Source organism: Aythya ferina (genome assembly GCF_964211825.1).
Source record: "Aythya ferina genome assembly, chromosome: 1".
In the NCBI taxonomy this organism is placed as follows: domain Eukaryota; kingdom Metazoa; phylum Chordata; class Aves; order Anseriformes; family Anatidae; genus Aythya; species Aythya ferina.
The window spans coordinates 194,606,388-194,618,828 of record NC_140296.1 but is presented as its reverse complement, the minus strand read 5'-3'; the positions used below and the strand labels follow the sequence as shown (position 1 = coordinate 194,618,828).

At 35.5% G+C, this 12,441-nt stretch overlaps 1 protein-coding gene across 3 annotated transcripts in view; it reads right to left on the bottom strand.

Moving 5' to 3' along the window:
- Nucleotides 1-12,441, bottom strand: part of PHTF2 (putative homeodomain transcription factor 2) — a 67,573-nt gene that overhangs the window by 31,455 nt on the left and 23,677 nt on the right. For all 3 annotated transcript variants that reach the window (XM_084506331.1, XM_084506333.1, XM_084506332.1), the window contains exons 3-5: nt 9,572-9,628; nt 5,733-5,802; nt 3,297-3,455 (exon numbers count right to left, since the gene is read on the bottom strand). In XM_084506331.1, coding sequence (XP_084362457.1) covers nt 3,297-3,455; nt 5,733-5,802; nt 9,572-9,628 — 286 coding nt within the window. The remainder of the gene's footprint in view (nt 1-3,296; nt 3,456-5,732; nt 5,803-9,571; nt 9,629-12,441) is intronic.

The window sequence follows — 12,441 nt, the reverse complement described above, 5'->3', positions numbered from 1 at the left end:
AAGCCACACCTAACACAACCTGGATGTGATGTTTTCCATTAACAAGAGATTAAACTTGTTTTTCACAAAGTTCTCTCTTGTAAGCTAACCAACATTAGAAACAAGATGAAAGTACAAAACAATGGAATTATTTTTTATCATGGTAATCTATTTCCCAATTTTCCAGTCTTCTTCTTAAATAAAAAACTGATGGAGACATAAGTTCTATCTTGTTTTTGTTGTTGTTTTTAAGGTTTCTCTTCCCTTAGTTATATTTTATGTAGTAGATAAAAAAAAAATACCCTGAAGTGTTTATTACTCTACATGGACTGAGTTTTTGGTGTGTACTCAGATATCATTACCTCTTTCTAAATGAGTTTATCTGAGTTTCTCACATTTAAAGATAGATCTGTATGGTACAAGGTGTAAATAAATAGTCAACTCTGATTCCTACCATACAATTAGAATAAGTATATATTTCCAAGTATACCAAGGTCTATAGATCCATTTGAAATGATTTACAGGAGTTGGCCTCTACAAAATAATTTTAAACTTCACCATGCAATTTCTTCTGCTACGTAAAAACCATTTATCATAGCAGAGTTATCTAAAAGAAATAAGATTCCTCCAGAAGATTAAAATTTATAGATCGCAGGCTCCCACCATGAAGTTTCACATCAATTTAAGAAAATGGTTACCAACCTCCCAGTCAGTAGGATGGGAAGGAAACTGAAGAACTTCTGCATAGCGTGCCAATACACTGTGGTTAGGATTACCCTAGGATATCCAAGGCATCCAACCACAATTTATTCTACCACTTTTAATTATTCCTCCACTTATTTATAGTGGATTGGTATTTTTCTAAATGACACTGCTTTATTTTGTGAAACAGAAAAAAATATTTCATGTAGAGCAAAAAGCTGTATCAAAGCAAACAACTGTACATTTCAAAGACCAAAATGCATTTATTTCTTAGTATTGAAAACTTTGAAATATTTGTACTACCAAGAAGCTTAAAAACTCTTACATTCATATATACCTTACCACCATTAATATTAATAATTGTTATAAATATTCAAGTTTTTTGTTTCATACTTCAAAAATACACAGAAGAGATACACACTATAATTTCACACAATGTTGGTCTTCCTATTAGGATACAGAAACATTTTAAAATTAAAAACGAGGTAGTGGTATGATCTAAATAGATAAGGAGTCAGAAGGAAAAGATTTTACTTCTACCTTAGTTCACTGGCCTGTTCCATGACCTTGAACAAAAGCATTTCTCTGTAGTTCTCTTATCACTCATTCTGCTAATCATACTTTATACTAAAGTAAACAAATGCAAATGTAATCTGCAGTTTAAATCTACAGTCCATGAAAGAATTCTTTTCTACAGACTTACATAAACACCAGCAAGTATTCTGCTAAAGGTTTCAAAACAATAATTCCAATTAATGGCAGTTCATAAATCTATAGAAAATACTTCATAATTAAATAATTAAACTTAATATATATATATATTTAATATATGACCATAATGAAGTCATTCCAGTTTACAACAGTGTCTATGAGAATCTCATGACAACAGAAATTCTGTGCTACAAAAGAAAATGCAGATTCAGGGCAGAAGTATGGCCACCAGAATTTGAAGTATTTTGTTGTTAAGTTTTCGTGATAGATTATGGATGTTTCAGCACTGACTTAGTAATTTTATATGAAATAAATAACTGAGCATACTTTCCAAGTAAACTATACCCTTATTAAATTATAGATCCCCAAGAAATTTGAGGGACAAAGCATTAATTGCAACATAGCTCTGTAATGAATGTTCTAAAGAATTTGCATTTAGTCTTATTTTACTGCTTCTAGAGTCTTAAAAAGGCTCCACAATTTGAGTGTGTGTACATTTTCAAAAATAAATGTGAGGTTGGGAACACAAAAAATGACTATAATGGTGCTTCCCAGAATAAGCAACCTATGAACATGGTGATGAACCAATTACAACTTATGCATCTCACTATCTATATTACCATGAATAAAGTAAAAATAACACTATGGAATACTTACCATAGTATACACAAAGGTTAATGCATGCAGTAATAATTCTTAAGGACCTATCTCATAAATTGGGATAGAGTGAAGTTTTGATAGGTCACATAAGTGTGTGTCAATGCATTTCAAGTTTCAGGGCACCGGCACTGTGAAATTAATTTTATAGCCACTAACCTCTTCACACAAGAAGTGCTTTTTTTTTTTTTCCATTCCTAATTTTAGATACAATTTTCAAAAGACGCAGTGATTCATAACTACAAGGACTGATGGCAAAATTGGAAACGAATATCATATTTTAATTGGATTTCAGTGGAAAACTTACCACTTTCCACTTATCAGTGGAAAACTTCTCAGCTTTTCAGAGTACTTAAATTGCTCCCAACTTTCATTAAGCTTGTTCCATTTTTGTTGTACACATTTCTGATACACTTATTCTCTCACTGCTTTTCATGCTGTTAGATACTGACTCACTGTATTACATTCTTCCTTTTCTCATTTTCCTCTTAGATATCACATATAATTAAGAGGAGCACAAAGTCTAATTACTAGAACTTGAGATTCATCATCATATTTAAAAGCTGAGATTTTCCTTCTGTTTGTTATAAAATGACTTTTGGGCAACTGCTAATCTAGGAAGCGTAAAAAATAAGATACATACTCCCGCCTTGTGAAATGGAAAAATTAGCAGAAGCATAGAGGACAAGAAGTACCTCCATTTGCTAGTCATCAGAAGCATAGCTGAGGTCTGACTAAAGTATAAACTAGAAGTTCATTGCCTCTGATGTGACAAGATAACTCACAGAAGAACTGGAAACTGATCACACAAATCATCCTACTAGCTTGCATAAGCAACCTAGGCAGATTCAGCATTCCCTGTTTCTTCAGAAGAGCGGCTGATCTGCACAGTACCAGAAAGACTGCACGCCTCCAAAGCATACACTGTCCAAGCCAAATGTTTCTTTGTCATTTCTCAGCCCTAAATTGGATAGTCCTGGAAACCTAAGTTATATATGGAGATGACAAACATACACGTGTGCTAAATGCTGAAGAAAGCCTTTGAGGAAATACTCAAATTTTCAACTTTATATACATATATACTCTTTATATACATGTAAAAGAAAAGTAGGAAAAAGACACATTCTTGCAATCTAATCTATTGGAAGGAACCTTAGCAGCACAAAGTGAACAAAGTAACATACAGTAATTTCTATATGGTTAAACTAAGGCATTCAGTCGAAGCTGATCCTGTAATCCAACTCTACCTTGAAGAAGGTAAAGAACAAGCAGCCAAAAAAAGATGACTCTTGATGTCACTTGTAGCCACCACCTGTAGAAGAATGGAAAGAAAACAACTCTCACGATTCCTTTGCGGGTCAGAGAGGTCCAAGGACTTTCAGGTTTTGCTTTAGCAAAAGCAGATCCTTTAAAAAAAAGGGAAAAAAAGAAATTTGTACGTATCTCAATGTTACAGCTAATAACTTTAGATGCTAAGTAGCACAGTAGTTAAGAGCTATTTAGTGGAGCAGTAGTTAAACAACTATTTGGATAAATATCATACTTCCATCCTTTCACTATCTCCTCAATCCACAGCTTGTATAAATTGTTGGTAGCCTCTTGATTGTTATTATCAGGAGCTTGTACCAATACTTAGACTTTGGAATGTGTGAATAACAGAATGTTGCCACTTCCTACTATATCAAAACTGTTTTAAAATAAATTATTAAAATGATTCTGTTTCATCAAAGTATCAGAAGCCTGACAGGAGGCAACGGGAAGTCTCAGGAAAACTCCACACACCTGTGCAGGCACAGCAGAGTCCTTTTCTGACACAGCAAATAGATCTATGTCATCAACATCTGTACACTGCCCTAGCCACATCATTCAGGAAAGTGGAATAAGGTTGAGAAGTACAGAACAGTATTTGTCAAACTGAAGGCTAGCTCTAGGAGAAAGAAAGTTACCCAAAGATCAATTCATCTTTGACTCTTCTACACCAATTATCATCTCACTCATTCAAATGTTCTCTCTCCTCCTCATATCCTTCCATTTCTTTGGAAGTTCCATTTCTTCCTGACAATTCCCACTTCTGACAGCCAGAAAACTGTGTAATATTTGTTCAGAGCTAACAGGTATGTGACAAACTATGCTGGAGGCTAGTGCTTAAAAAAGGCAACTACTGCATGCTGCTGTGCATTCCCACCTTGTTCACAAGTTGAATTGGCATTAGTAAGCTTTGTACTAGCAAATGTAAAATAGTGCCGATATAGGAGCTACTGTAATGCCAACTTAAGCATCTATGCAGAGCAGTCATTTATTTAAATGTTATTCAAGTATATTCCTGTATTGAGGTGGTCTACTGCTGCTCCTTAAATCTTACTAATATTTAGTTTTCAGTTCTGCTTCTTTAAAGTTCAAATTTTATTCCACTTTGCTTCTTTATCTTATAACCCCACATTAAAAAATAAAGTTATATTGTTAGGTTATGTGATAAAAGCTCATCTGCACACCCATGCATATCGGCTCAAAGAGAAAACGGCAGGAAGGGAAGCCCAAATAATGCCCTGCCAGGTTACCCCTATAATCACAGAATCGTAGAATATCCTGAGTTAGAAGGAACAAGTATAGGAAAACTGAGGGTTAAAGGGATAAAAAACCAAAAAAACAAAAAGGCTGGTCATGTGTAAATAGCTTCTGGTCAGTACACTTGTTGCCCGGCCATGACATATGTCTGATCAACAAAATCCATCCTATGGTCTTATCAGCCCCCTTTCTAACTCTTTACTGGTTGAGGGGCTCCATTCTGTGTGCATACATGTGGTTGGGGGGGGTCTGAGTGCCAGCAACTGCGTGGAGGTGTGAGAATGGCTACACGATTGCTAGTGAAGATCAAGCCAGACCAGCTGCTGAACAGGTAAAGTGGCCTGGGAGCAGTGGGCCAGCTCTGGGTGCGAGCACAGCAGTTTGCTTCAGTTAATTCTAGAGCTGAATTCAAAGAGCACTACCAGAATGGATTCAAGAGAACATGTTGGCTGCTGGGCTCGTGGAAGAAGAAAAAAAAAAAAAAAAAAAACATAAGTGACACTTTCCTCTGCCTTTGTGAGGCATAAGGAAAATTAAATAAAGATAAAAAGAAAGATTAAATAAAGACTTTCTGAAAAGTCATATTATCTGACCTTCAGTTGCAGTTTCGTTATTGAAAACAGGAAAGAAATATTCGATTATATACAATTGTGACAATTATATTACATTTTTGTAACACTTGTAACAATTATAATTAACAATTATAATGTATATTATATTATATACAATAGTAACTCTCCTGAAATTTCAACATAATCTTTCCTCTAGGCGTCAGAAGATGTGAAAGAAGTCTGAATGCGTTGGAAATTGTAGATTTCTGAACTAATAACTCCACAACTATGATCCATGGTAATCCACATACTTCCTTTATTCAAAAATTTTTACTTGACAATATTTAAATCAAGTTTTTAAGCCTTTGATTTACTTCTAGAGCTCATCTTTTACCTACATTTCCTATTTATCTTCTTTTAAAGGAGTTATGTAGGGCTGTTGGTTTTTTTGTTTGATTGATTTTGTATTGGGGACAGGTAAATACTTAGCAATTCATTCTTGTTACAAGACACGGGACAGCAGTTATTTATTTTGAGAAATTCGTCTTTTTCTAGCTCAAGACCTACCTCTTACAAGATCAACATCTATGAGGTCTGGTTTCACATGTCCTGTTTTCTTTGGTTTGTTTCTCAAACCCTGCAATATGCAAATATGAAATTTCAGGATACATTCATGTAGAAGACATATTACAAAAGAACAATATTGATGTGGTCAGTAATTGTGTTTAACCTGTACTGTTCTTCAATTTAGACAAATATGTCAAACTTCATAGATTTAAAGTACTTTAAAACATTCTGAGGAACAAGGCACAATAAATGCCTTTTTCACACTTTAACACCCACACAAGACCTAAACAATTACTGAACCACTAGGTAAATTTAAAATGGGGTTAAGCATTGAGCACACACCTCCCATGTCTTGGGGTTATGCAGACAACATACACACACACTTGCAAGAATTAGTAATACACTCTAATATTAGGTTTTCAGAGCTTTTGACACAAATTACTTTCCTGCATCTCTTTTTTCCTTAAATATCTAATTAAATTTTACAAATTGCTTATATTACAACATCCTCATTCCAAAACTAGACAGTAAATCGTGTAGTAATACAAGAGCCACTAATCAACAGCAAGCTCCACTGTCAGAAGTCCACATTGTAGAGAAGTATTGATTTTTTTCTTAATTGTGAATATAGGTCAGCCTATTGGAAATATGAGAAAAACCACACAAAACAGGAAAGCAGCAGGAAAAAAAAAAATGCAAGTTTCTGCTTATTTTTTCATTTAGAAGCAGTATTTTCCCTCATGGAAAAGCCAAACACCAAACTGTCTTTCAAAACTTTCAAGTTCGTTTTTAATGCTAAAATGTGATGCTGTATTATCACGCCTTGTGAGTTTATTTTGCTGCCTTTAGATCAGGCTCTTGGTCACTTTACCCAGTAATGATTCCATGTACAATTCCTACAGAGTAAAATATAATATTTCAAAGAAAATATTTAGGATACAAATAGAATTATAATGGAAGTGATTTAACTGTGTTCATTCAAAGAGCCATTAAGTTTGCAGTGGAACTATGGATTTCCAACACAGTCGTATATCACCCACATGTAAAAGCATTTATTACTTAAATATAAGCACTCAATTCAGAAGAAATCATAAAAATTAAATGAATATAAATGAGAAAAAGATCAATGAAATCTAGTTGTGTTAATCTTCATGGCAACTATATCAAGCAATCTCTTCAAATAGTGCACCTCAAAATACTTCTTGCACCTAAATTCAACTGGATTTATCTTTCACACTGAAATTAAAAAAAAAAATGTTCACAATGAACCAGATATATAGTCATCACCTGGTATGTCCATTAGAAAAAAGAGTTTGCTTGTAACGAAACAAAATTAATATACAGAATTGAAACAGGGTTGGAACAAAATGTGTTCTTAGGATGGTAAGTACAGAAAATCAGTTGTAGTGTAGACTTAAGCACTGCACAAAGCTTAATGTACAAGATTTTTATAGATCAGCAATCTTAAAACTGCACTAATTTTATGCAGGAGGAGAAAACAAGCCTATGGTTAGAAATAGGAATTATTATAATTCCAGAACTAACTATAGATTCTTGTGAAATCTTGCATAATCAAGCCACTTGATTTCAGGAAGGGATCCTCCAGCTCAAAAACTTAGGAGAAATAATGCCGTGGAAGTGTACGCAGTCCTGTGAACAATTTCATAGCTACGCTAGAGCTAAAATCATTTTCATTTTAAAGAAAAACTCTACAAAAAATTAAGTCAAGTGTAACTCGATGCACTTTCTTTAGGGAAAGCAATGGTGACACATTCTTTAAAAATTCCATTGGTCAAATATCAAATGTTTTCAGTGTCCAAGAATGAAACTGGTTTTACATTTTGCCACATGCAGTGAAAGAAGTCCATTTATTAAGATGCAATTTCTCCACTCTATTGATATGCTACAAAATTTCTGTAATGTATGTGGAAAACAGCAGTGTTTCAAACTAAGGTTAATTAAAGTATATATACACACACATTTCATACTACTCAGGCCCATTCAATTCACTTACACAATTTTTATGCAGCACTGAACACATTTCTGCTACCTGATATAATAAAAAATGCTTTAAAATAGTTATTGTAAAAATTCTTTTGCACAAAGATTAAATTTAATCTTAATATGGTAGTTCTAACTAAACTATAAATTTATACTATTAGAAACAAATTTTCTGCTCAAGAATAATATACTAAGATTTTTAATGAAGTCGATTTAGAAACACTACTGTGGTAGTTCTGAGATTAAAGCTCTAATGCACAATACCTGAATATTGCAGTCTGTTTCACTGTTACCTTTATGATACTAAATTCATCGACATTAACTCATATTGACAGCATCGTTTCTCCCACTGTGTTTAATTTGTTAATTACTGGACAATGACCCAGTGCTTTCTAATAGGCACAAGACATTATTCGCAATCAATTACACGAATTTATTACACAGTAGTTACAGGAATTATCGTTATGGCAATTGGTTTTCATGGTCATTGCGAGGACACTGAAAAAAAGCAATATGCTAACGCCTGAGCTTGAAATTAGTTGCACCAACATCAAGAACATTTGTGCAACACATCTCTACGCACGCTTCAGACACCGGGTACCACAAGATGCAATTTTCGTGCAATAGTCTTCTAATTACATAAGCACACACCAGAGCTCATCAAAGCTCCACCTCATGCTGCACTCTGCAGGACGGTCCCAGTAAGGAATGCTCAGCAGCTCCCCATATCCCAAGTGGCCTGGCACAAGCCCAGCCAGCTGGGGCTTCTCCAAGGTGCCAAATCCATCAGGGGCTGCACACCCTGCACAGGCAGCACTGGGGGCCTCCTGGGTGCCTTTGGCCAGGCTCAGCACAGCCACTCCGCACCCTCCCTGGCTTCCCGTGTCACCCCATGGGGCACGCTGCAGAGCCAGGGAGGTGCAGATGTACGGCATCACCAAGACTCAAACAACAGGGTTAGAAGCACTTCTTCCAGAAATATCATCACCTCCCGTTTAATAGTTAATTTGTAGAATTTGTACAGAAATCAGGAAACTTCAGGTCGGTGGCAGCTTCCATATGATAAAAACAAATCCCCATTTATCTATTTAAGCAATGGGAGGAAAAAAAAAAGCACAGGAAAACTGGAGTGGTGCCTATTTTACTAATGTTAAGAATCAACAATGCCTTTAAACTCATGCAATAATTTCATACTTCTTGTGCGCAGTAATCAAAGAAAAAAGGTTAATTGCAAGAATACGTTAATGAAACTAACTTTAACATCACAGAATATGGCATAATACACAATCCATAAAACTATTACATGTATGACTGATTTTTTTCCCCAGAACAATTTAGCAATGCAGCGGGCATCGATGGCGCTGTTAGTTAAACCAAAATGCAAAAGAAAAAAAAAAAGCTATTCATGGAAACAAAGCCTGAAGTACTTACCAGTCTAATAAACTGTACAAAACAATGACAGCATCATAAAGGAGGAAAAGTAAACTGGAGGGATAAGGTAACTAACTGAAAGTAAGGAGAGCTCAGATAACTGACATTAGAATTCATCATAAAGAAGAGTGAAAGAGAGGTACTAAGAAAATAAGCCATGATTTAACATAATTGAACCTCTGTACTGAGGTACAGAAGGTTATAGAACTTTAAGTGCTTCAGATTTATTAGTTATATTAAATAAATAGGGCACACTCTGCCAGTTTGATTTGATTACACTCCAGAAGTCTGTTTTGACTTCAGTAGCATTAAAGAATACCACATACATTGTAAATTACATCAGCATACACAATTACAGCATTGCTGATAACAAGCAAAAAAAAGTTGAAATACTGTAAGAGTATTACCTTTATTTCTCTTTGCTCTACTGACTTTTCCCATATTTGTTGATCATATGCTCCAATCTAGAAAGAACACAAAAAAAATCTAGATTAGGTTTTAAATGACATTGATCAAACAAAATCAATCTGCCTTCAGTAAGATAAGCATGAAGACAACAGGTTATTTCATCGGGGAGACTTACTTAGGGAGAAATCTCGATCTTCTCCACCCCATCCTCAGAGGAGGGGATCTAGGTGGCGTGTAACTCCTTTGGGGCAGAGGCCTCGTGCGAGGTGGCAGGAGGAGGCCACGCTGCCACACAACTGACCCATGGCACTGGCAGTGCAACAGCTCTGTCAGATAACTTGAAGCAAAACACAGCATGTGTATTGTGGAAGCCAAACCTACAATTCATTTTTTATTATTATTTTTTTAAGCTTCCTCCCTCTGTGTTTTCTGTTCCACTCCACCCACTTTTACAGCCACATTATCTTCAGCTTCATCTCTTCAGACCACAAAGCAACAAAAATAGGGGCAGGCTGGTAGGCAACCAGATTACAGGCCAGGGAATACTCAAAGCGTGCAAAGAATATCAGGAAACAGCATTTTCCCCACTGAATCACTGATGAAATAAATAATGCTCTAAGTAGACCTATTCCAAAACTCAACTAACCTTTCCCTTGTATCCTGAGCTATTTTTTTTCCGAGGCCAGGCATTACTTAAAAGTTGTCTAAGGTTTAAAGACTCAATAGGCTGCCAGTCTATTTACTTGTGAAACTTTTCTGTAAAACTTAGTTTTGTCTAAATGTGGACAAGATTTTAGTCAAAAATTTGTAGTACAAAGGAATTGGTTTTCTCCTAGACTCTAACCTCCTCACATCAGTGTAGAAAACTGTGTATTTGTAAGACTGAAGGTAGGATACAGTGACAACCACAAGTCAGTGTGTGAGACAATATATCCAAGTTTTGTAAGAACTTACCAAAGACAATCTGCTTGTTTTGACGTCTAGTGCTCCTAGGTAATTCTCAGCCATGATCTGTTTTACTATGTAGGTTTTAGTTTTAAAGCTTTCCATCCCAGCAGTTCTCCATACGTATACATACACACGCATATGAACTGCTAGACACCTGAAGCTTGGTTCCCATCAGTTCCCATCACCAAACTCTGATCAGGTAAGTGCAACATCACTTTTGGGTTGTGTGAGCAAGGCAGATGCACGTTCAGAGGGAAACTCATTCAAAGTTTCTTTATTGACTATAAAGAGAGTTGATACAACCAGTATGGTCCCTGGTCCAAGCACCTGACGAGAACCACCCACAGTATTTGGGTGAGCCTGCCTAAATCCAACCCCATTTCGAGAAGACAACTTCGCTTTTCAATTCCCAAACTGCAACAGGCACAAAAGAGCTGAGCACAAGTGCATACACATTATGCCAAAATGCTGTTCTGATTTGTCTTCTCCTATTTTAGTCTTTAGCAATGAAGACTAAAATCTTGTATCCAGCAATAAACACAAAAAGATATCCAGGCAAGTCAGAGCACGCCAAGACAATCATTAGGACAGTCTGGAGGCATGTTCTCTGCCTCCAAATCTGACCCATTGAAAAAAATAATTCATAGATTCTTTTCAATGTCTTTTTAAATCTGATTTATAGATTTATAAATTCTAATTTATATAAAGTCCAAGGCATGTCTAAAACTGGAAGTGAGAATAGTAAACCAAATTGCCCATTTTCATATTTGCTTAGTATTTTTCATTCACAAGATCTAAACAGGCAAACAATTTTCAGTTCACTGCCTTAAAATGTTAAAAAAAATAATCTACTGATGTTTTGGTAATATTAAGAAATACTTAGCACCTGGCATTTAGAAAAAAACAGACTGTGGAAAATAAGGGGAAGTCAGGCACTGTACTGGACAGATTAAGCACTTGCTATAATTAAACTAATTAAAATAAAGGAAGTTTAAGAGCTGACTCCATCTGGAGATCTGCCAGCAATTAAAAAGTCAATATCTTGAATAACCACTCCACCCAGGCATTTATATCAAATTGCTCTGGCTTCTTCTCAAAATACATTTTAAATGAAATTTCTGATCTTCCTGTTTTTCATGAGCTTTACTGAGAAGAGCAATTCCTGAGCGAGTTTTCTGTACTGGATAATATTGGGTCTTTCCCCCTCGCTTCCAAAAAAGCTTTCTTTCTACAAAGACAGAAAAGTCTGTCTCCCACTCGATTATGCAAGAAACAAATGGGGGTGCCTTTGTGCCAATAAAATTGAAAAGCAAACTCTGTATTTCTCATTCCATTCATAGCTGGTACTGGTTTTTAGAGTTGAAAGGGTCTTTAAAAGAGCGTTCTTCTTGCAAACAAATAATAGGTCATTTGTTAAAGGAATTCCGGGAGATAGATTTCAGAAGACATCTGAGGCAAGCAAGTCGACCAATTTGAAATTTGGCTTACTTATATTTTCCTGCAAACATTTCTTCTCCCTCAAGACTAGGCAGCAGCTTCTGTCTCAAAAAAAAAAAAAAAAAAAAGACAAGAAGTAGGGATTTTTCCATTCATGTTTTTCTGTTAACATTACTCCATAAAGTAATTATTTCAGCAGGAGTCAAAATCAGAGAAAAAAAAAAATCACAAAGATGCTCTTTTTCAGCTTTTAGTGGATCTGGCCAGTCTCTTCTGATCTACTTTAATTATTAAAATCTGAACATGGGGCTGTTAGATAAAGCATAGTGCTGCAACCTGAAAAGAGTTAAAGGGATAATTACAGAGAGCAAGTGTCATTATAATCCCTCATAAATTATTTTATCTACATAATTTCACCTTTTTGTGCTGTAACGAAGTTTTAGAGCCACTTTAGGGAGTGCACACGTGTGCTCAGCACATCACA